Raw genomic sequence first — 26501 nt, forward strand, 5'->3', positions numbered from 1 at the left:
ATTTACCATTGTATACATTTTGTAACTATTTTTTATACCCTGTTAAAATTGATGTGATGACTTGACCTCAAAACAACATTGTGTATGATCATCCTGTTGGAAACAATGGTTGTGTCTATCGTAGTTAGGAGAATTACAGTGTATATACGGGCTGTCCATGATAGATGAGAATTACAGTGTATATACGGGCTGTCCATGATAGTTTTCTACAATAGGGTGAATTACCTTCACTCATTTTTAGTTGATAACCTCAGGTTTACCATCTGATCAATTTAAGCCAAGTCATTATCAATATGGAACCAGCAAGAACTGCAGTGAAGTTGTACAGTGTTGGAGCAGAGATCCAACAGTTTGTTTTACCCAAGGCGGCATGACAATTCAATTTGGAAAATTAAAGTTAAGAAAATGGTTTCTATAATGACTGACATTTAGAAAATCCCATTATGCTTACTGATGATGACAATGAAGAAATCATGCTTTGTCGTTTTATGTCTTCTGTAGATTTTGTTGTCAGGTGCTAGATTGATTTGTGTAAATGGAATGGTGCCAGGGAATTTATGAAGAATCAAATGCATTTATAGTTAATGGGAAAATATACTGGACATCATGACAGTTGTAACTTCTTAAAAATGACTTCCCTGAGGACTGCTATCTACATTCTGTAAATGCGGAAGATGACAGCAGAACAACTGATAGAAATGATGCAGCTGCTGAATACATCTGAAGACGAAGACAGCACGTACTGTATCAGTCCTAGGATCATAGGAAGATCACAAACTGCCAATAAGTCATCAATGAAAAGAGCAATTAATGGTTACTGTCAGCTTTTATTGTTCATTGTGAAGTTAAAATTTTCCCCTGAACTAATGATATCCAAACTCCCTCCATCTTCCTGTGACATGTAATGTCTCTCCTATATATGCTGTACCCTCTCCCAGCCCACTCTATACCCTCTCCCAGCCCACTCTATACCCTCTCCCAGCTCACTCTATACCCTCTCCCAGCCCACTCTATACCCTCTCCCAGCCCACTCTATACCCTCTCCCAGCCCACTCTATATATACCCTCTCCCAGCCCTCTCTATACCCTCTCCCAGCCCACTCTATATATACCCTCTCCCAACCCACTCTATATAAACCCTCTCTCAGCCCACTCTATATATACCCTCTCCCAGCCCACTCTATATATACCCTCTCCCAGCCCACTCTATATAAACCCTCCCCCAGCCCACTCTATATAAACCCTCTCCCAGCCCACTTTATACCCTCTCCCAGCCCACTTTATATAAACCCTCTCCCAGCCCACTTTATACCCTCTCCCAACCCACTTTATATAAACCCTCTCCCAGCCCACTTTATACCCTCTCCCAGCCCACTCTATATAAACCCTCTCCCAGCCCACTTTATACCCTCTCCCAGCCCACTCTATACCCTCTCCCAGCCCACTCTATATCCTTTCCCAGCCCACTCTATACCCTCTCCATGCCCACTCTTTATCCTCTCCCAACACACTTTATACCCTCCCCCCACCCACGTTATACCCTCTCCCAGTCCACTCTATATTCTTTCCCAGCCCACTCTATACCCTCTCCCAGCCCACTCTATATCCTTTCCCAGCCTACTCTATACCCTCTCCCAGCCCACTCTATATCCTTTCCCAGCCCACTCTATACCCTCTCCCAGCCCACTCTATACCCTCTCCCAGCCCACTCTATATCCTTTCCCAGCCCACTCTATACCCTCTCCCAGCTCACTCTATACCCTCTCCCAGCCCTCTCTATATCCTCTCCCAGCCCACTCTATACCCTCTCCCAGCTCACTCTATACCCTCTCCCAGCTCACTCTATACCCTCTCCCAGCCCACTCTATACCCTCTCCCAGCCCATTCTATACTTTCTCCCAGCCCACTCTATATCCTTTCCCAGCCCACTCTATACCCTCTCCCAGCTCACTCTATACCCTCTTCCAGCTCACTCTATACTCTTTCCCAGCACACTCTATACCCTCTCCCAGCCCCACTCTATACCCTCTCCCAGCTCACTCTATACCCTCTCCCAGCTCACTCTATACCCTCTCCCAGCCCACTCTATACTTTCTCCCAGCCCCACTCTATACCCTCTCCCAGCTCACTCTATACCCTCTTCCAGCCCACTTTATACCTCTTCCAGCTCACTCTATACTCTTTCCCAGCCCACTCTATACCCTCTCCCAGCCCACTCTATACCCTCTCCCATCCCACTCTATACCTTCTTCCAGCCCACTCTATACTCTTTTCCCAGCCCACTCTATACCCTCTCCCATCCCACTCTATACCCTCTCCCAGCTCACTCTATACCCTCTCCCAGCTCACTCTATACCCTCTCCCAGCCCACTCTATATCCTTTCCCAGTCCACTCTATATCCTTTCCCAGCTCTCTCTATACCCTCTCCCAGCCCACTCTATACCCTCTCCCAGCTCACTCTATACCCTCTTCCCAGCCCACTTTGTACCTCTTCCAGCCCACTCTATACCCTCTCCCAGCTCACTCTATACCCTCTCCAGCCACTCACCTCCTATACCCACTCTCCTCATGCCCCACCTCATACCCCTCTTCCTCCCAAGCCACTCTATACCCTCTCCAGCCCACTTTATACCCATCTCCCAGCCACTCTAACCCTAGCCTAACCCTCTCCAGCCACTATCTCTCATCACATACTCTCCAGCCCACTCTATACCCTCATCCCAGCCACTCTATACCCTCTCCCAGCTCACTCTATACCCTCTCCCAGCCCACTCTATACCCTCTCCCAGCCCACTCTTCACCTCTCCTAGCCCACTCTATACCATCTCCAGCCCACTCTATACCCTCTCCCAGCTCACTCTATACCCTCTTCCAGCCCACTCTATACCATCTCCATGCCCACTCTACCCTCTCCCAGCCCACTCTATACCCTCTCCCAGCTCACTCTATACCCTCTTCCAGCCCACTCTATACCCTCTCCCAGCCCACTCTATACCCTCTCCATGCCCACTCAGATGTTTACCCTCTCCCAGCCCACTCTATACCCTCTCCCAGCCCACTCTATAGCTCTCTTCCAGCCCACTCTATACCCTCTCCAGCCCACTCTATACCCTCTCCAGCCCACTCTATACCCTCTCCCAGCCCACTCTATACCCTCTCCATGCCCACTCAATACCCTCTCCAGCCCACTCTATACCCTCTCCATGCCCACTCTATACCCTCTCCCAGCCCACTCTATACCTCTCCAGCCCACTCTATACCCTCTCCCAGCTCACTCTATACCTCTCCCAGCCACTCTATACCCTCTCCAGCCCACTTATACCTCTCCAGCCACTCTATACCTCCCAGCCACTCTATACCTCTCCAGCCCACTCTATACCCTCTCCCAGCCCACTCTATACCCTCTCCCAGCCCACTCTATACCTCTCTTCCAGCCCACTCTATACCCTCTCCAGCCCACTCTATACCCTCTCCAGCCCACTCTATACCCTCCCAGCTCACTCTATACCCTCTCCCAGCCCACTCTATACCCTCTCCAGCTCACTCTATACCCTCTCCCAGCCCACTCTATACCCTCTCCAGCCCACTCTATACCCTCTCCCAGCCCACTCTATACCCTCTCCATGCCCACTCTATACCCTCTCCCAGCCCACTCTATACCCTCTCCCAGCCACTCTATACCCTTTCCATGCCCACTCTATACCTCTCCCAGCCACTCTATACCCTCTCCCAGCTCCACTCTATACCCTCTCCAGCCACTCTATACCTCTCCCAGCCACTCTATACCCTCTCCCACGCACCACTCTACCCTCCAGCCACTTAACCCTCTCCCAGCTCACTCTATACCCTCTCCCAGCCCACTCTATACCCTCTCCCAGCCCACTCTATACCCTCTTCCAGCTCACTCTATACCCTCTCCATGCCCACTCTATACCCTCTCCCAGCTCACTCTATACCCTCTTCCAGCCCACTCTATACCTCTTCCAGCCCACTTTATACCTCTCCCAGCCCACTCTATACCCTCTCCCAGCTCACTCTATACCCTCTTCCAGCCCACTCTATACCCTCTCCATGCCCACTCAGATGTTTACCCTCTCCCAGCCCACTCTATACCCTCTCCCAGCCCACTCTTCACCTCTCCTAGCCCACTCTATACCATCTCCATGCCCACTCTATACCCTCTCCCAGCTCACTCTATACCCTCTTCCAGCCCACTCTATACCATCTCCATGCCCACTCTACATCCTCTCCCAGCCCACTCTATACCCTCTCCCAGCTCACTCTATACCCTCTTCCAGCCCACTCTATACCCTCTCCCAGCCCACTCTATAGCTCTCTTCCAGCCCACTTTATACCCTCTCCCAGCCCACTCTATACCCTCTCCATGCCCACTCAATACCCTCTCCAAGCCCACTCTATACCCTCTCCATGCCCACTCTATACCCTCTCCCAGCCTACTATATACCCTCTCCCAGCCTACTCTATACCCTCTCCATGCCCACTCAGATGTTTACCCTCTCCATGCCGACCTCTATACCCTCCCCAGCCTACTCAATATCTTTTTCAAGCCCAGTCCACACCCTCTCCAAACCTACTCTGTATTCTCTCCCAGCACACTCTCTACCCTCTCCCAGCAAAACCCTTACCACATCTTATGAATATTTTTTTCAAACTCGGAGATAGGCAAATAGAAGAATCCTTACAAAAATTTGCCTGGTGGTCATGTATGCAGTCTTGACTCCTTTAGTGTAATTAAACAGTACCTTATCTGATTGACCTTGGTACATTATGTGAGTGACCAGGGCCTGATAACATTTAAAATAAAACTGATATAAATTGACCGATATCTGTTAAGAACATTGTGAAATTTATGATTTTGGCAAGATTGACTGGAATTGGCCAATGCATAGCTGTCACACAGTATATATTGGTCAGTTGATATCAGAGTCGATAGAGTGGTCATCTGAAGTGAATTGTTTGGTGTCAGGCCAGATATATCACTTTTTGTGTAATATGAATTACTTATACATTCACCTGTGATTACACATGGAACATCTGCCCCTAGCATCCTGTAGGTAATTACAGTGCATTCATCAGTGTACAGGTAGACATATACCTGGCAGCACTAGTTAAACTGTATCTCCTGTCCGGACAGTGGTCAAGATCAGATATGACCATACAGCCAAGGGTGTACATAAATATCACTGACCTTTCTCTGATGATAATGACCAAGAAAGTGTAGTATCTGATAAATAGGGGGTGTATGACTTAACAACTTCACAAACCCTTTCACACCTTGAATTGATTGTGTAAGATTTGGCTATCATTGCCATAATCCAACACCCCAGAGTTGTGTGTATAACTCATATTCAAAGGAACTCACATTCCTGCAGTAGCAGGCTAGAAATTGGCTCTGATTGACAGGAGGGCAGAAATACAAATGTCCATTAGAGATTCCTACATATATTCTAAGCTTCAGCAGCTGACTAATAAATACATTATTGCTATATTTTTTTTTGCAAGTTCTGACATTTTAATAGCCAAAAAATAAGTGCCATATGATTAAGATGAATAATTTTGTGATGTCATGAGTTACATCCAGATTATGTCATATGTTTAATAATGTCAGCTGATCAATGACAAGATGCCAAATATATTTTACTCAATTTTTGTCTCAATTTAATGAGCAATGAAAAGTGAGACTACGATGTGAGTTTTCCAGTGGTGATATATACAGGGCATCGTCGTCGGTGATGGCTATACAGGGCTATACAGGGCATCGTCGTCGGTGATGGCTATACAGGGCATCGTCGTCGGTGATGGCTATACAGGGCATCGTCGCCGGTGATGGCTATACAGGGCATCGTCGCCGGTGATGGCTATACAGGGCATCGTCGTCGGTGATGGCTATACAGGGCATCGTCGTCGTCGGTGATGGCTATTCAGGGTATCATCGCCGGTGATGGCTATACAGGGCATCATCGTCAAAAATATTAGTCCAACTTCTACCAAACGTATAGTTAGATCACATAGTGGACATCTCAGCACAGCAATTTTACAGAATTATTATCATCCAGAATTTATGGTCCAATGACTCTGGAAGTTTAGGGACGCTAGGAAGTTTTGTGTCAAGCTTATTTTCTCTAAAACTAGCAACATTATTCTAACCAAACTTGTAATATCATTGCATTGATGGGCGTATATACATGGCTTACTCTTTTAATGTGGCAAGGTTGTTCTAAAGTTACTACACACTCACGAAATGGGACAGGTCAGACATACAATTATGCATAATTATCCAAGTCCAGATTTAGTCAAGTAATATCAGAGTTTGTCTCTGAATACATGTGTCCTTTTAAAACCTTGTAATTTAGATTTTGGGTTGAAATCTTTAGTGTACCAACACACAGCCTAACATGATAATTTACTGTAGGTATCATGTCACACACATACATTATATGTATATCTATATACACAGCCAGGATATCAATTATAAATGCTTATTGATTTACTTGACAACCAGTAATGCCCAGAAGATGTGCGTATGTGATTAACAAGGGTGGAGAAAGGGATGAATTGGTTCTTAGTAAGGTGTTAGCAGGAACGTTTCTAAATTAATTTCTCCAGTACAAGTGTCATTCAGTTCATTGTATGTTAATTAATTCCAAACCAATGGCCTCTGCCAAGATGAAGATTTGCCTTTTGTGGTTAGCTTCTAAATGTTGAGAAAACAACTGTTACAGATATGTCTAGCTATACTTAGAAATTATTTGTAGACGTTTTTCTTTGCTTGTAAAAAGATGTTATCAGAAAAAATGTTGGTTGAGTTTAAAATCTTGGAAAAGCTAAATAAAACAAAGATTTAATTAGAGCTGGAATGGTCAGAAAATTTTACATGATGGGTCAAATGGAAATATGTGCTACACTCTTGAGTTTTATGGGAGAGATGTTGTGGAATTGGGTAGAGAGTCTAAGCCCAGTCAGAGGTTTAATACCACAAAAAGTCCTTGTGCCTTGAATTTATGATGTGTAGCAGGTCAAATCTTGCAGAACTGGAAACATTACATTTGATTTCATATGATTACAATAAAAATGGTTTTCCCACAAATATTTTAACATGACTGTATACTTACATGACCTTGGGCCAGTTTCATCAATATAATCCTTTACTCAGTTTCATAGAAAAAAAACATTACAGAATTTAAGGAGGGTTCGTAACTAAGACTTCCCTCCTAAATTCTGTAATGTTTTCCTATGGAAAATGTTAAAGGAACGTTTATGAAACTGGCCATTGTGAGCAGATTATTTTATGCTACAAGTTGGTTTGACAAATTGTGTAACTAGTGTTAAATAAGAAACAAAAGTGCTGGTAACTGTCTATATCTATATAGAGATGGGTTTTCCACTGATCTGCCTTCCCTCTGATAACATATTCTTGCAGGCATAATGTAGACTGGCCACCAGCCCCTAAGTTTTTTGTTAGAACTGCTCCACTAAATTTTAATACTAGATTATCTCCCCCTAGTTTGAAACTTAGAATCAGACATATCCTAGTGACCAAAGTCATAAAGGTCAATTTTATTTATAATTTTAATATTCTAGAGACAGGGAGCCAGTCTAGGCATAATGGTGCTGTCGCTATAATTAAAATATTTTGACAACAAATTTCTAAACAATAAAGGCTTCAGGGACATTATTTTTCCTCAGAGGTGCCATTTAAATGAAATTTGGTTCATTTCACAGAAACTTTAAGATAGGAAATCCAACTTTGTTTCTTCCATCTGATATGTATACAACATACTGGTTTGAAGGTCAAGGTAAAACAAATTCTGATTTATATGATAGGAGTCTGATGGTTGTGTGAAATATTAACAGTAAATTTGTCACACAGCAAGTCCTGTTATGACCATACATTAAGTACTCCTTACAGTGTTGTGGTCATTCTCATCCACTCAAGGTCATTCCTGACCAGTGAGATGACCATTCACGCCTTTGATGTGGCCTGAGGAATTGAGATTGACAGGACTTTATGATCCCATTCTCCTGTGTACAGGAGTATAGTACTCCTAAGTTGATGTAAATCAGAGTCTGCAATGTGCTTGACAAGATGATCATGGTCGAGGTTTTTGCATGAGGTGGGAGAAACAGCACATGTGTGATGTACATGTTGTTAAGAGTGGGTGGTGTTCTAACACATGTGTGTTGGCAGGTTAATGGCTCATTCATTATAAAATAACTGTAAAATGAAAGTATTATGGTTGTTATATCTGTCATAGATCCATTGTAGTTGTGTATTGTGTTGTATATTTGTACACTCTCCACTCATCCTATCACTGGGAAAAAAACATTTCCTTTAGCCTTGGCTGGATCAAAGCTGCTTTGGTGTCATTAATGTCAAACCACACCATTAGCATTGTTTGTTTTTAACCTGCTAGAAAAATGTACAGCCTTCCAAGTTGATATTGATCACATGGTGATGTGATAAATCTGTCATTCTTTGACAAGTTCTCTACATGAATGTACAATCAAATGTTCAAGACATATTCATATTTCTGTTGGTAAAAATAATTTACTAATTATATATCAAATCATTCAGGAAAATGTGCATGTCTTAATGTGTCAAGAAAATAGATAAGTCCAAAACAAATTTCAGTAAATATGAATATATATACTGTATAATATATAACATATTGTGCATTTTGAAATATGCAATGTTACATCCTGAAATATCACCTAATGGAAATTGAAATGATTTTATGCCCAACAAGACCAGGGAGATTTACAGTCATATAGTGTGATACATTGTATAGCCAGGAAACGTTTTCATTTTAATTTTTTCTTTTTCTGTTTTTTTTTTTGCAGTGCTCAGAGTAAAATTTATAAGTATCTCTTAAAGCATAATAAATTATATATGTCTCCATTGGAAATATATTACGATATTCTAACACCAAGTCATGAAGGAAATCACAGAGAAATGATAAATGGCTATACAAAATTCACTTCTAAGTATGGCAATGTGGCAACAATATAGATATCTAATATCATATGTAATTATTTGAATTTCACTTTTTATTTGCAAAAATGTAAATTTGTAAATTGATCTACAGTACATAATTTGGAATTGAAAGCCAGCTGTATGTACATATCTGCTTCCCATCATCTAGCTTTCCTGATGGGACAGAGTACAGCTCCATGTCTACATACAAAAAGCTTAAATTATGTGTGTTGATTAAAAAATGAGATATTGAGACTCAGACATGAGTAGATGTATCATATCCACATCATTGTCTTAGCAATGGGAAAGAGTGACAGTTTAATCAAAGGCATTTTAACTGTTTTAATTTAAATGTGGCAAAAAATATCCAACAACAAGCCTTGTGATATTTCTCCACAGAAGTAAATTAAGGCTGTTTTCTGATTAGATATATACCTTGTCATTAACTGACTTCGTGTGTTTTTGTTACTGATTGAGCCAGGAGTCCTGATTTCTGTGATATTTCGTGATGTTTGGTTTTGTCTTGTCAATAGATTTCAATTTACTGTGGTTTCACACATGTTTCTGACTCCACTGAAATCCATTTACTCGAAACTGTCTCCAAACCTGAACCTAACATCGATGACTCATTCCTGGATGTCCTTATTTTTACTGAATCAGCACATTTTGCAAGATGCTATGCCAAGCACTTGCTACTTCCACACACTAATAAAATGAGCTTAGGCTGAATTTGTTACCTGTGAATGATGTTGCCGCCTGCCAGTGAAGATATCTGTGCTTGATGGCTTAGTCAAACCTAAAGTTTTTTTTAATTGAATGTTCAATGCAATAATTGACATGAAGCAAATACGTTTAATTATCCCCTCACATTGAAATCAGAGAGGGAATATAACGGTCCGTTCATACATATTTATGTTCATGTTTTGTCAGTGTTTACCCAAGCAACTCCATTTTTAGATGGGTTCTTATCAAACTTTACATAACAGTCAAGTATGATATACCTCTAATACCTCCAACAAGTTTGTGTTTCAGGGTGCTAAGGTTAAGAACAAGGTCACTGCTACTATTTATAGAAAATCTTTGTCACCACTCTAAAATGACTTCATCATTTAATGCATTTTAATTGAACTTTATACAGTATATTTGTTAAGAATGAGAATACTTTAATGTGTACCTTGAACAAGGTCACATTTCAAGATGCCAAGGTCACCATCACAATTTAAAGGAAATCTTGTCATGAATGCTCTAACAATTTCATTATTTAATGCATTCTAATAAAACTTCACCTATTGGTCAAGTATGAGAGCGAGTAAGCCTGGGGACTTATAACAGGATATTACAGCAGGTTTACATGGCACACAATGGGATTTGTGTTACTTACAATTGTAATGCCTTGTTAATTTGGTCATTGTATGTACAGTTATTTGGCCATAAAAATCTCAGCTCTAAGATCCTGATTCAGGATCACATCACATGGCATTATGTATATATGATAATCTTTACCAGAATGGCAATAATATTTGACTATAAATTCTTATAATTCATAATAGTTTACACAGAATGCCCCCTGGATTTATTTATTTGCAAGAATATTGTGTCAACTGTAGTTTCTTTGTGGAAAATATTGGTCCATCATTGGAAGTTTCATTCAAGGTACAAATCTTGTTTTAAAAGAAATTTCCAATGTGCAAATTGTCTCCAGAAAAAACAGGGATAGAAAACTAGATGGACAGGCAATCATTGAGTATCACATCAATCTACATGAGCTTATTTCCTGGACCCCGGCAGTACTGATTAACAGAAGACCATAACGAGTCCTGGACCTTGATCATTCCATTAGATGATAAAAGAAGGAAACGGTCATATCATACGTCTTACAGTCACCCATACTAACATTGAGTTGACTCCAAACTAGAGGCCACTCTTTATACAGCATAGAGATGGCCCCCAAGTGGTCTAAACTGCAGACAAAACCAATAAAGGTGATGATGGTCAGCTTCAGAAACTTCCTCACAAACACAGCTTTTGTGTTTGACCAAGGAGATGTTTTTTGGTCCAAATGTGTTGATGAAATTGTTTTAGGTAAGGAGCACACAAACCTGCCTCATAGTATGGAGCTTGACACTTTTTCCTTGAGTAGAGAATATCCACTGTCTGCTGGTGACCTGACCAACTTCATAAGTTGTCCATAAACACTCGATGGACATCATCATTCCTTCAGCAATGGACAGAAATAGACATGCCTCTATTGATTCTTGGAATAGCCGGTTTTTCATTAGCAGCCCTTTCTCCTTGTTTATTATATTGATTTCTTCTTTTCATTTACCCAGCTGACTGGCTGTTCCAGAGGTCATCTGAATGTTTGTGATGGATGTTATTCCTACTAAAGGCAGGCTAATTTAAACTATTCAGGTTATTAGGTACAAAGAGTAGGAGGGAAGGGTGTTAAAGGGCACATCTCACTCAACGCAACAATTATAGACTTCCATAAAAAATGACAGTCCCCAAGATATGCCATTGTCCTTTCATTCTTGCAATTCTCAAGAGATTTAAGACCCATCTTTGCTTTTATAATGAAATTAAAGAGATGGGCCTTTCGTTCCAAAGGAATTGCACTATGATTCATAAATGTAACCTCCAAAATCGATGGACATTTTTGTTGCTATGGTGGTAATTCAATGTGCCACTGGGACTTAGATTGAATTCCCATCCAATGGTCCATATACATGTATATATATACATTGTACATACACATGGACTGTGGCTTGGGAATTTTTGCCAAGTCCCATTGCTCAGCATTAGTGCTCATTTTCATGGACTATTTTTGATGCATCAATAGAATTATCATAGATAGTATACAGCCTGGTCTGAAGTGTACGTAGGTCAGCAGGGAAATTGTTTAGCGAAGGTCATGGTTATCATGGTCGATATAAGATTGTCATGTGTTCCTTTGTCAGCAGTATATATTCATTTCGTAATTAATTTCTTTATGAAACAAGCAATAATGTGAATAAAGCATTATTTAATGAGATTTTCAAATTCTCTTATTAGTTAAATATCCTAATTTACGGCATTGTTCTAGAAATATTTCATCAGTAAGGGTTCTTTTTTGTTATAATTTATTTCTGACAAAGATATTAATTGGAAATATGAAGAGACTACAATCTTAGTGCTTATATGTTACGAACTTAATGTCATATTTCATCAAATTTATTTTTAGTTTACTGAAATGTCAAATATGGATGCAAGTAATTATTCCCCAACTGTAAACCATACCTAATAAATGACAGATCCAAATCAGTACCAAGAGGTTTACGAGTGGAGTCATTTATAGTGCAGCAAACAAGGCGTTCACAGAGAGAACTGGTCCTGTCTGATCATCACAAACTTACTACTGTCTAAGGAGATAGTTATTTTTTCCTAGATTTTAAATGAAATTACTTAATCCATAGAGCTGAATTATTGTTTTATTGAAAACTTGAGATTGGTATTAATATAGAGGTATATAGACTACTTATAGTAAATTTTACCCCAGATTTATATAGATTCTCATAAGTCTGTGATTTTACCCCAGATTTATATAGATTCTCATAAGTCGGTGATTTACCCCAGATTTATATAGATTCTCATAAGTCTGAAATTTACCCAAGATTTATATAGATTCTCATAAGTCGGTGATTTTACCCCAGATTTATATAGATTCTCATAAGTCTGTGATTTTAACCCACTGTAAGTCAGTTAAATCTTTTCTCAAAAAATACAACGATGGCCACGGCAACGGTGTCAACATTTTACGTGCAGATCTGTCGTAGATGCCTGGAAAAACTTGCCACAACATGTTATAGATGCAGGAAATGAAAAATAATTTGAAATTCTACTGGACAATCATTGGGGGAAATGCCAACAAACAATTTAGCCATATTTAGATACAAAAGACATTTTACTTACACCAGAAGTATTAGATATTGTACTATATAAATTGATATATGGATACTGGGTATAGAGGCTTAAAGCCAGCATTCTTTATTTATCGTATTAGACCATATTAAAAAGTATATGATATGGTATGATAATTAATGGATGCAGGCAATATGTCTTTATATCCATGTCTGAATTATTGATTTAAGATGTTAGTGTTTCTGAGGGATATTGTGTTATAACCTGCCAAATGGTTCAAGGTCCTTTCACTGGTTATCAAGGTTGATTTCAAAGTCTTTTATCATTGGTGAAACAACAACACGTTCGGGAAGACTGTTTCAGATGTCCAAGATCCTAAAACTGAATGAATGTTTTAGGACATCTTGCTTGCAGTATTTTCTCTTAATCTTCAATCTATGTCCTCTTGTTCGGTTTGATTTTTCATTTTCAAAAGTTCTATTTGTGACCCTGTGGTCATGTTCCTTGTATATAATTTTAAAAACATTTATGATGTCCCCTCTTAATCGCGGATAGTATAAGTACATTAAAATTAATCTAATCTAATCGGTATAAAGTCAGATCACATAGTGGACATCTCAACAGGCCTTCATTTATGGAATATCATCCAGAATTTATGGTCCGATGACTCTGGAAATTATGGATGCAGGGAATCTGGACTCTTAAGTTTCTCAAAAAGTATTGATGTTATTTCAACCAAACCTGAAATATATAGTTTTATACTGTAGTGTTACCATTATGGTAACAGATGTTTTGCTTTTTTTTCGGATTCACCTTGTTTTTCCTACAAAAATATCTGTTCTAATGACTGTTTTATGAATAGACATGAGTTCTTCATTTAATCCAAGTAATTAGCTGACAAAATAGTGAGAAGATTTTTATCATCTGACATAAAACTATGTTAAATTTCATTTTATCATGAATCGAGTTTGAAAATTTCAATTTTATAAATATATTTGTATTTTCATAGATGAAATGTCATGTTGAAAAGGAAATACAGAGTTTCCTCATGGTAGATCTAATTTACAGGTGCATAATCCTAATCCTGAATGAAGAAATTAACATTAACAACAAAGCCAAATGTCCAGTGGCTTACTAAAGTATCTTAAAAATCACATTGCATCTTCTTACTGTCATAATTAGAATCTATAAAAAGTTAGTCTAGACCATACAGAAAAAGTGGATTTCGTTTTCGGTTTTTTTTTAGTTGATCTGGGTACGTCAATGCAATGTTTTTTCTGTGTTCTAGCCCAATGTTTTTGTAAAATTCGTCTATCAAAACCTGCTCGTCACATTGTTGACTGTGACCGATATTTTCGTGTGAAGGTCATGTGGAACACACCTCCATTTTTGACCAATGAAATGTCCCTATTGGACCAACCCACTTCTTAACCAATCAACGTCACCCTTTTAACATCAGCTGTTCGGTGCCAAACACACGTTCCCAAACGTGTAACTATCATCTAAAATAATAGAGATTTTCTGTAGGTCAGTCTTAAACCATATTGACCGTTTACTCTAAATGGTATTTCACAGCTAACAGGTACATGACATAATTTTCAGTATAGATTAAAAGCGGATATATTTCAAATATATTTGATTTTGAGACGACCCCGGTTTCATGCACTTATAAATAGAAAAAGTACTCGGTGGGGCCCACTGGTAGCCATGGAAAATATGCGATAGATTCCTGATTTTGATTTGTATCAGGTCTCAGTCTCGATCAAATATGGTTCACAAAGCTTTGTCTTCTAAGTTCTGTTGGAAATCATTACTCGTCATTATCAGAAAATGAAATTTTAATTGAGTAATCCGGGCCTTCGTCTGGTCGTGGAAAAATCCCATGTCTTGTGTCATTCAGTCTGACATGTGACTGATAGTGAATGCTGATTGGTTGATAGAATAAGCTCCGCCCGATGACTTCATCTTGCATGCATTAGCATACATTGACTCATATTACTTAGTAGCTACCTCAGCTGTTCAGTGTATCGTCCAGAGTTATAACGGAGAGGTTGTGTTGTGCATTGAAGGAAATATTTATTATGTAAAACAGTGCTCGGGGATGTTGGATTTTGCTTATTCTTCAAACTCGTTGGAGCTCAAATCTGTTGATTGGGACAAGATTAACGGAAACATTGATACAGCTTCTGTGATATTGGATTGTCAAATGTGCGATACCGCACCTATAAAGGATGGACAGACAGTTCAACCGAAAAAGGTATCTTAGCTGTTTGTTTCTTTCTGAAATATGATTTTCTGTTTATTGCACAAAAATAAGAAAGATATTTGTAGCGTATGTCTGCATTGTTGTTATTCAAATGATGTTATCTTTGCGTGAAATACGAAATTGCATCTTTTCAGTGATCTAATTAAAAGTTTTGCTCATATGATGTTAGGACCGAAGATGATTGAAGTGTCAAATGTTACCTTTCCTCATTGATGGCGCCTCTTTTGTTGAATACCACATTGATTTGGTGCAAGGGATATTTCCAATGCATGCGTTTATTGAACAAATGTTTGCTGAAAATTTTTGGTACGATTTAGGTAACATTCCAACTGAATATGTATTCGGTTTTGAAATGGTCCCTTCGATCAAAACAATTCGCTAGGTGTCGCTTCAACAGTGTCAGAGGTCATCAGCTGGAAAAATCAGCTGTTTACCAGACAAAGAAGCGTCGATCTTGACAGGACTTGAAGTTTGACAGTTGAAATAGACAAAGATGATAATGAAATATTGTGTAGACGTTCCTAACTTGCACCAAGCAGTAAGTTTTCATTTGTATTGATGTAGATCTATTATCGACTTGACGGTATTATTCAACGCTTTTTATGCAAAAGTCTAATTTTCTGGCTTTTGAAATCGTATTTGATGTAAGTTCGGAAATCAATGCCCCTCCCGGTCACTGGTAAATTTCAATTTGACAGCAATTTTTAGTGGTGTACATAACTGATATATTATTTATATATGTTTTTTGTTTTGCAGATAATACCAGCAAGTTCAAAAGACACAGAGGTGTGTATTTCATTAAGAAAAGTTTTTATTGTGTGTGTGTGGAGGCCTAGGGGGTGCCGGTTGTGTTTGCATAAGTTGGGGAAATAGAATGAAGTTTGTCCAAAACTCCTATATATTGTTCGTTCAAATCGTTCCGATTTTGAAAGATGTGGGTTTTTTAATGTCGCTTGCATCCTATAGCCAAAGCCTTTTTGAATTAAGGTAATTTTGCTTGAAATGATTATGTGAATTTTTTTAGCATTATTTACAATGCAAGATCATCAGATAATATCAATATGAAATCTTCTATACATTGATCAAATTCACCTTTTCCTTTCAACTGCATGTGTGTATACGTAGCAGTCAGACACCAGACATGCTTTAACTTAAGAATGAAAATATACTTTTATTATTTATTAACACAATTTTTAATTGACCTGCATTGGTCACTTGACAATACCAGTGTATTTTGTTTTAAAACATTCTGTCTATACGGTACTGGCCAACTTCAACAATTTGAACGAGAAATGCCAGAGGGGAGTGAAAATGGATAAAGTTGTTTTTTTCTCTTTTTTTTTAAACATATACATGTAATATTAAGATAAAAGCTTGAAAAACATTTGGCTCTACTTGCAACTACCACTACAATAGCTACTGTTGTACTTGTAGGGAAAATAGTTTGACAACAGTAGCTACCACTACTTTTCAAAGGAAACCTGAAATAGATTAATTTTAATTAGCGATGGCGATCAATGTTGATGGGATACTACTTTATAGTAAAATTCCTTTGAAATGACGAATAAGCTGTCACATTTATTGCAATATGTGGTAATATTGATTAATTATGAATTTCTAAATTGTTGTAAATAGTTTTAATTGGTTGTTCATTAGAGTCATTTTAGAAATAACTTTCGTATCAGAGTGAACATTCACAATTCATGATCTGAGTCTGTATAGTTGTCACTGCACAACTTAATTCAATTGTGATATATAGGACCTAGTGATGCCACTTTTGAAGATTAGGTATTTCAAAGCAACATGTCAGTTTTACAAAAAAGGAAATAATGTTAATTATTATGTACAAAATTTAAAATGTTGTGGAATATCTATGATACGAACACATGCAAATATAGATAAATGGAGGAAAGTATCCAGGTATCCAGTTATGTCGGGTTGAAATATTTCAATGTAGGTGGTTAATGTAGAAAAAATGTCACAATGAAATGCATTTAAAACTTGGGTGTTAAAGCGTGCAGGTTTCATTGAGAGAAAAAAACAAAATAAATAGCTGTAATAAGTTTATTTCTTTGAATAAAATGCTAATAATCTAAAACCAAAACAATAAAATTCTGCTCTACAACTTTGCTGATCTCAGCATGAAGTGTACTTTCAAAAATTCTTGTCAGATCTTGTTATTGACTCTAAAACCTACATTAAATAATACTGTTGACACATTCTGAGCCATTTCCGATTGTTATAACAAGATGATGAAACCAGTCTCGCCTGACTGGTCACACAGGAAGAAATACAACAAGTTCCTTTCCTGGCTTATAGGATAGGCTAAGGGCAAGCAACACTAGCTGGGTGATGCAATACAGGCTTTTGTCTGTTTACAACAGTATAGAACTAACAGGGCCTGGTCTGTGCTGATGCAATATACTTGTTGGTAGATATACAGTGTGTAGGGTAGGCTAACAACCAGTTGGATATTAGCACTAGAAGGAGATGGATCTCGGTGTACATATATTGTAGTGTAGTGGTTATATTTAAGGTTCTACAGTGTTCAGATTATACTACATTAACCAAAGAAGTCTTTAAAAATGACAAAGCTGGAACATTTACTGGATATATTAGGGGTGAAACATTTACAGAAAATGGGATTGTTGAAAGATATGGAGGTATTTGTCAACACACATACTCATATTTAAAATAATACATTATAGTTTTTCTGCGACTTTAATGAATTGTTGTAACATGTAATAATTTTTTCATATGAGCATTCTGATTTTTACATTTCAGACACAAGCCCTGTTTGTGGATGCTTTCCTGCAAAATAATCGGCTAGACCATGTTGTTCAGCTTATGGGGTATCATCCACAATACTTAGAATGTTTTCTGAGGACTCAGCAGTATCTGATGAAAGGGGATGGGGCTTTACCATTCCATTACCGCCATTACATTGCCATTATGGTGAGTAAAAAGTTTATATATAAACGTTTTTCAGTATCTTTAATCATTAATTCAAAATATAAAAATATTATCACTTGCCCAACAGTAAATGATAAATAAATAACATATTTTTACAGTACAGTATTTCATCATGTTTCTACTAAAATGAAAAAAAAATGTTGGTCAGTTGAACCTATTGGTACAAATTACATGTTTTAAGTTCTTTTTAGAATATGTCCCACTAGATTCTATTATCTAGATTTCACCATGACCGCATGAGCATTTAAGAAAATTTTGATTTCAATTTCAGGCCGCCAGTCGACATATGTGCACCTATCTGGTTCACCTCCATGAACAGGAGTTCATCCTTCAAGGTGGAGATCCGGAATGGTTGAAGGGAACAAGTCACGTCCCCAAAAAACTGAGGGATCTAAATGAACTCAATAAATTGCTGGCTCACCGGCCTTGGCTGATTTGCAAGTCTCACATAGAGGTATGTATTTGATGAGAAAATACAGCTTATTTAAATAATAAAGAATTTATAATTGATTGAGAAAATAAATCAATGAACTATATATATATAATTGTTACTCTGTAAATATGCATAATTACTTGGTTTACCAAAAAGTGTTTCATTTTACCACCAATATTGATTAATGGATGTGCGTTTGATTTCAGAAACTTGCACGATCAACAAATTCCAAGGATAATTGGTCCATCAGCGAACTGGTTCAGGCTCTGATTCTCATGGCACATTTCCATTCACTCTGTTCTTTTGTTTATGGGTGTGGGATAAAGTCCGAAATAGACCACAATGGAGGATACACCTTCCGACCTCAGTCCCCGGTAGAGAAAAATGCTAATGACTTAGATTCTTCCGACTGTTCTTCCACAAATGGTGATATTGTAAGTATAATTAATTATATCATTTATTACTATCTATTTCCTCGTTCAATGTGTCAAATTTTAACTGATAGTTAGTGAAATTTGTATACAGATTTTTCATTTCTGAATTAAAAAATTATCTAAACATTTAACTTAATATATAACTATCTTGAAAAAAGTTCAGTATCAAATAATTGTGTAATTGCTTTGATGTTGCTACAATATTTTGTCAATTTGTCATTACAGAATTCTGAACCAGAAGTAGGCATAGAAGTTCTGATGGAACGAATGAAAAAGTTAGTGGAGGAGGGTGAAGAAGAAACAACGCAAGAGGAAAGGGTGAAAAGATTTGAGAAGGTGGAGAGTCAAAGTGTTGAAAGTAAGTACACAAATTTAAAATGTCAGATTCAGGTGTAGCAGTAATGAGATGACGACAGTGATTGACGAGATACCAGACTATCTGTCCTTGCTGACTTAGTACTGTTGGATAATTATATAATATGAGAACAAACATAATTCCTCCACATCTACAGACAATCACGGGACATTGAACTCCTCCGATTATATTTGTGTGGGTTACACCACACTTTTATTATTTTTTATATAACCATGATGTTACAGATACATGTATATGACCTACTGGAACTTTACAGCTACCTTGTCACAGTGGTAATCTGTAATCACACTGACATATTGATTTATACTAATGTGTTGCCATGTTACTTAACAGGTAATTGCCTTCTTTGGGTGTTAATGGGTTCCTGTCATGCAATCAGCTTAAGATATTTACTAAAAGTTTTGTATGATTAGACTATGATAGTAATTACACAGCTATGGTTAATACGCTGAGATACAAAGTTCATAAAGTATACATTAAATAGAAAGAAGTTTAGAATGATATCTCTGTATTGTCATAAGTATACATTAAATAGAAAGAAGGAATGATATCTGAGCAATACAGAAAATCTTAACTCCTGAAAACTAGATAATGCAAATCAGATGTTTTTCATTTTCGTCCTTTTTTCCCCCAGTTGCTGCCAACACAGTCCGACCATCACCAAAGGCAGAGGTCTTGAAATATGTTGATGATGCTGAATACTGTTACCAGGATTTTGCTAAACGTGACTCTGTTGAAGACATACCCACCTTTAGAGCAACAGATTACAGTTGGGAGGATCATGGGTTCTCATTATCGAATCGGCTATACATGGATATCGGTAATCATTTGGAGGACAAATTCTCCGTAGCCACCAACATGACCTACTACACGTAAGTGTGTTACTGCTCTCAATTTTCAATTTTTTAATTTTCTATTTATCATTCAATTTATTGTTCAAGTTAAATAAATACTGAAGATCCTCTAATTCTCTTTTATCAAATCTGTGGTTTATAAAAGAATCTAAACAATAAAATGCATTAATTTAATTTCCGACTGATCTGTTGATTTACAGAATGGGGGAGATACGAGATGTGGACACCACTGCATTCCGTAGAGCTATTTGGAGCTACATTCACTGTTTGTATGGCATCATGCATGATGATTATAACTATGGTCAAGTTAATCAGCTGCTAGAAAGAAATCTGAAGGCATACATCAAAACAATGACGTGCTATCCAGAAAGATTGACTCGCAAAGATTACGACAATGTCATGAGGGAGTTCAAACACTCAGAAAAGGTATGTATTGCCTGAGAAACTCTTTATTCAGAAGTTAATGAAGTTTTCTTGTAATATATATTTGATGATAAATTCTTACAATTTCACTTTAGAAAGTTACATTTGTGCAAGATGAAGAGGAGAATGATAAACAATAAACACATCAGCTTGAAATATCTATTTGATATAAAAAAAAGATTGAGCATTGATTGGGGGAAAAAATTTAATTTTGTTTTGTTCTCGCAGGTGCATGTGAATCTGATGTTGCTGGAGGCCCGGTTTCAGGCAGAACTTCTGTATGCATTACGTGGTGTGATGCAGTTTATGACGTGATTTTAATGAAGATATACATATAATACAAGACTTGGAATTGTTGGTCTGAATCTGCATGAATAGTTGGAGATGCGTGGAAGGGCATTCCTTCATTCAAGTAACCAGATTGGATGAAGATTTGCAACTAGCCTTCATTGATTGGTCAAGAACTCGCTGAAAGTCTTTTCTGATTGGACAGGGATTGACAGTGGTGCAAGCACTTCTGATGTGTTTTGTTGGTGGTCGTCTTGACGACTGGACGCATCAGTGGTACAGTTTAATGTGTCTGTGATAATGTCTATCATTTTAACAAAACAAACTCATTATGGTGAAATATATGGACATCATTCAAGCTACTAAATATCTGTGACATGGTAGTTGTGGGGTGTATGAAATTATGAATACATTGTAAATGTGTTTTTATGTTGTGTTAGAAAGTAGTCTGTTGTTTTAAAAGCAGTAGATGAGATCTACTTGTGATTAGGAGGGAGAGAAAAAGTGAGGCAAGAAACAGTTTGCACAGTTTTTGTGTCCAGTGAATAAGAGAGGCAAGGAAGCAGATGCACAGATTGTGTCTGTAGTGAAAGGGTTCATTATGTATTCATATTAACATGTTGGATGTGCAATTTATTGACAGAAAGATGCTGTAAGCGTCGATCCAAGAAGGAGATTATAGAATGGTAAAGTAGTACTCTTGTCATGACTTGCATATATGGTTGCACAAATGGGGGGTTTCTGATGGGGTCTCACCCAATGTGTAGCCAACAGATGGTGAGCCATTTCGGGCAAGAACTCCAAATGTCTTTCAATAGGTGCTGCAGACCTAAGTTACATTGTAAACTGCTTAAAGCTATACTCATTTTATTATATATATACCATACTTTGATTACTTTCATAGTCTCCACAATGTCATATTTTCTGTAGAAATTACTGTTTCTCAACACACCTATGAAAAACCAAAGTCTCATAAACTTGTTGACAGCATTACTAGTAACTGTTGGTTACTGATATGGTGCAAATTTGTTTGTTTCCGAACATTACATTCCACAATATTGTGAGAATTATCATGCCTCTTACAAATTGTTTATCCTAGTCAAGAAACACTTGTGTACATGTTTGATGTATCACATTCTCTTTGGTTTGACATGATTATGTCGCTGATATGCAGTATTTATGAAACATACCATAGCTATATTGGGGAACAATGTAAAAAAAATTCTATTCTTAATTTGAAGCAGTCTTTTTATTTGGCAAGACTTGAGGGAATGAAAAAAAGAGAGATAAAATAAGTATACAAATGAACAGTTATGCCATCTTAACACCTACCATCACTAATAATCAGGCTTTTATGATCTTCAATCTGGAGATATGTCCTTGTAAAACAGCCAGTTCATAATGCAGACATGTTTATCTGTGAATGGTGTCAATATTAATAATAAGGTGGACTGTTAAATGCGCATATAGCTATAAATAAGTATACTTTTTTTCCATTTTTATTTGAAAATCAAAATATTGTTTCTCTAAAAACTGGAGGTAAGTCAAAATTACTTAAAGAAAACTTGTAGTGCTACAATCAAAAATCAAAATTCCCATTGTATTCATATTTATAATTTGAAGTGCTGTTCCAAAACATTTTGAGTTTCTAGACTTCAAATGCGTTGATCTTGTTATCACATCTGCTGATAAGTGATACAGATATAGGGCAAACTTGTTGTGGTATGTAGACATGTATAGGTCTTGTTACACATACCAGTATGTAGTCTGTTATATATATAATACTTGGCTTGCCTTGTAACTTGTTGGTATTATTTATACAAATATAGATAGTGTTTAAAACCTTCTCCAACTTACTAAAACCTGATTGGGTGTCCTGTAACCCAGATCAGGTAGGGTTGTTTTAATTTAATGTTGTTCCAATATTTAGCTAGTAATCAATTAGGAAGTGTTCTTCGTAGGCAAGTCATAGCGAAAGTTTCGTTAACATGGTCAAATACTTCCAGTATATTTGATCAGACTAACCAGACTTTCTGTTATGCAGCCTTCTCATTGTATACTGCTTCCATCATTTGCCATTTCTAATTCCCGTTTCCTTGTTGCTCTACAAGTTTATGATGTTATTGATATTTCAAAATATTGATATAGTTGCGAGATCTTATCAATACATTATGTCGGTCCAACACAAGTTTGGCTACACTAAAACATGTTCATCCTGAAATTGAACAACATTACATGAATAGACCTGTTTTTCAAACCTGGATGTTTTTTCATTCCAGAAATATTTTATGTTGACAGAAATCGGTAGTTTTAAGAAGTCTGTGATTCTGACATCAAGATCAATTTTGACATTTGTTGTAATTGTTTAAATCGCTACTCATAAACAACTGACTTAGATGTGATAATGCGTAGATCTGTAGCTTGAAGTAAAACCAACGGTAGTAGGTTTTGGATTGTGTCATACTGATTCTGATGAATACATTTGTTAGCCCATGTACGAACACAAATAATGATCGTAAAGTTAATACATGCTGATATGCATTGTAAAATAATTATGCTTAATGCTGTAAGCTTCACCTTGCAGTGTCAAATTTGTATGTTTCTTTTTCAAGAATAATACACAAAACTGCTTGTGTGTTAGTGGTATAATTAGATCATGCTAATTAAGATAAATGAACATGATGGGTATTGTGTTTGTGGTAACCAACTAGCCTGTCACGTCAAAAAGATCATGAAAAGATGTGTACGATATCAGAATGAATATGACACAGTTTCAAGTGTCTTACTCACTGTGGTTTTATTATTCAGCATGTGATTAAGATTAGTATCGTGCTTAGAACAAAATATGTACAATATCATGCTTTTCTCTAGTACATGTGATTTTCTTTTTGTTTTGAAGTAAGAAAAAATTTACCATGCATATTGTAAATAATGCAATAATATACATTATTAGATCATAACAAATTGATTATTACAAACCTAGCATCGAACAAAATAATTTATTTATATAAACCAGAAAATGGCAATTCAGAAATGGCTGAAATGGTTAACATGCAGTTTTTATCACAAATTGAATATTTTGAATATAAATTTTGTGCAATTATGAAATATGACACATCTATTTTGGTGAATGTATTTATGTATTGTGATGGGGCATTACTGCAACTTATTGAAATTATTGAACTTATCCAGTTACTAGTATAGGGTTGTACCAACGACTAGATATACATTGACTCTTAAGTCTTTGTATTGTAATTTCCGTCTAAAACTTTCGATCAATTGGAAAAGCTGGTTACTCTGTAAATGACAGCAGGGAAATATCAAAAAAGGCTGTTGAATACATTACTTTACATTGTATCTCTTAGAGTCTGCAGTGTATAAAAGTGATGTATAATGTACATAAAGAAATCCTGCAATATAACAGTGTTTTAACACTATGACAAGGAAGTGCTTCATCTAACAACTTTTAACGAGCAGTCTTTCTCTTTTTGAAAAAGAATGTGCTCATGCTCTCTCTTATATTGATCTGTTTGATTCAGTTTTGATACAAATATGGAAGATTACCAAAGTTGTAATGGTGAAGAAAAGAACAAGTTGTTTATGACCAGGATGTTTGCAATAACAAAAGTGTTGGTTTTTGTCACTGATCAAAACAATCCAGGTTGTTTCTAAGAGTTGTAAGGATGCTGTAGACACGTTTGTAGGCTTCCATAAAAACAAAGTGTCCCTAGCATGGCTGTGATTGGATGTTTGTAAGGGAGATTTTGTTCAGTGATACAAAGGAGGTAACACTGTTATTCATTCCATACCTGATCTCTACACACAAATACTGGTGCCAGTATTTATAAATCTGTTTAGACTGTCCTTGTCTAAATTTGAAAATGAATCTGTATTATTTATTTGACAAATTAACCTTTCCTACGTTGTGATACTATGTTGCTAAATAAAGAAAAAAGTTGAAGAAAACTTGTGTACTTTATTATTTTACATAGCGCTTGTCATTTGATGACCAACTGCAAAAGATTATAGTTTTAACTTAAACTAACAGATTGTCTGGTCTAAGAGCTTGTACCATGACATCGTGTTTAGTCCACCATTCTGTCTCTTTTCATTAAAAACTACCCTTCCAGAAACATTAATTCTTAACTAGGAATTCAGAACGGGAGTAATTCATGAACACAACTTTGAAAAAGTACTAGTAGACCAGGTGTTCAGAGTGTAAGCGTCTCGCAACAAGTTCATGTCGCCCATCTCAAAGTGAGAAGTGGGGCAGTAATGTGGAACCAGGGGATATTGGAGCACGACATGTTAACAAAAGTAAAGGATGAGAGGAGAACAGAGGAGGCTGAAATACAGAAGAGAAAACTCTGGTGCATAACTAATTGATTCTGAACCAATTTTTCCGGCGGACGTCATTACGGCTGCACGATTTTCACCATACAGTTAGCCCGAGTTTGCTCTGAATTTTACATCAGACTTGGACTTCCTGACGTACTTAAGTCTGGTTTAGGCACAGGGGCATGTCTAGTCTTATATTAAAAACAGCCTGAAATACCTATTTATATATGCCTGGATATTTTTAATATAAGACTTGACATGCCCCTGTGTTGTTAGGGTAAGAGGAAAGTCGGGCTACGTACTTCTTTTTTTCTTAATAATGGTTTTAGTACGTGCGTGGTAAACCAGAAAAAAAACCGTTAGTAACTAAGATAGGTGGTACGTAAACCTACTGTGTTTTACTAACCTAATTACCACCATTTAAAAGAAATTCCGTGCAAATTATGACTGGATGTAATCGTGACATATACGGTACTGAACTGTACGCGTGATGCGTTTTTAAACGTACATTAATGTTCGTTTATTTTTTCTCTCCCAACTGGCGAGTTTTACAGGGTAGCGACCGGAGATCTACCGTAACTTTAGTCGACGCTCCTTTGTCCGGTAATAGCGGGTACAGGCCAGAGACGGTCACTTTAAATATGATACGTCTAAGATTGCATTTTTAGTCCCATGACCATTGACTTAATCGTACCCCGCAGACAGATATTTGTTTCTCAAAGAAATTCGCTTGACACGTGCTTTTAATGTTTTTCTTTCAAATTACTAAATCTTCTTCTATGGCCATTGACCTGTGAATCCTATTTCGTTTGGGAAATTAGGTCTCAGACGATTACGACGATTTCGTTCAAGGGTGTTGTCCTTTAAGCCGTCATATTTTGATTACTTTCGCGGGTATTGTTCTCTAGTCGTCATATTTGGAGTCCGAAGTTAAGAAATTCAGCTCAAGGCTGAGTTAAAAGGTACTCCCCTATGTCGTTTTACGGGACTAACATTGACGGATGTCGTAACACCGTGGTTGGGCCACAGCTGGTATACCTTAAATCGACATAGGAAGTAAACAACTGTGATAATCTCACATAAACCTGTTTACACGATACAGTTTTGAAAATATTTTCATTCTTTAAGATCTTTTAAATATCGATATCTCTAAAACATAAAATATGTGTCATATAAGATTTAGTTATAATGAATTTGACAATTCACTTGTCCATACTGTCGAC

The 26501-nt window shown here is 37.3% G+C and overlaps 1 protein-coding gene across 4 annotated transcripts in view; it reads left to right on the forward strand.

Moving 5' to 3' along the window:
- LOC117327944 (sestrin-1-like) overlaps positions 1-24906 on the forward strand; it is an 82576-nt gene extending 57670 nt beyond the window's left edge. The window contains exons 1-9 of one of the 4 annotated variants that reach the window (XM_033885199.1): positions 14889-15150; positions 15916-15945; positions 17944-18114; positions 18404-18586; positions 18772-18999; positions 19225-19357; positions 20010-20247; positions 20430-20655; positions 20881-24906. In XM_033885199.1, coding sequence (XP_033741090.1) covers positions 14995-15150; positions 15916-15945; positions 17944-18114; positions 18404-18586; positions 18772-18999; positions 19225-19357; positions 20010-20247; positions 20430-20655; positions 20881-20967 — 1452 coding nt within the window. In that variant the 5' untranslated portion in view covers positions 14889-14994 and the 3' untranslated portion in view covers positions 20968-24906. Of the gene's footprint in view, positions 1-14888; positions 15151-15460; positions 15698-15915; positions 15946-17616; positions 17823-17943; positions 18115-18403; positions 18587-18771; positions 19000-19224; positions 19358-20009; positions 20248-20429; positions 20656-20880 lie in introns of those variants that run through there. The other 3 variants (XM_033885201.1, XM_033885198.1, XM_033885200.1) reach the window with 3 other exon arrangements.
- Positions 24907-26501: the final 1595 nt, after the last annotated feature.

This window comes from Pecten maximus, chromosome 5, assembly GCF_902652985.1.
Source record: "Pecten maximus chromosome 5, xPecMax1.1, whole genome shotgun sequence".
NCBI lineage: Eukaryota > Metazoa > Mollusca > Bivalvia > Pectinida > Pectinidae > Pecten > Pecten maximus.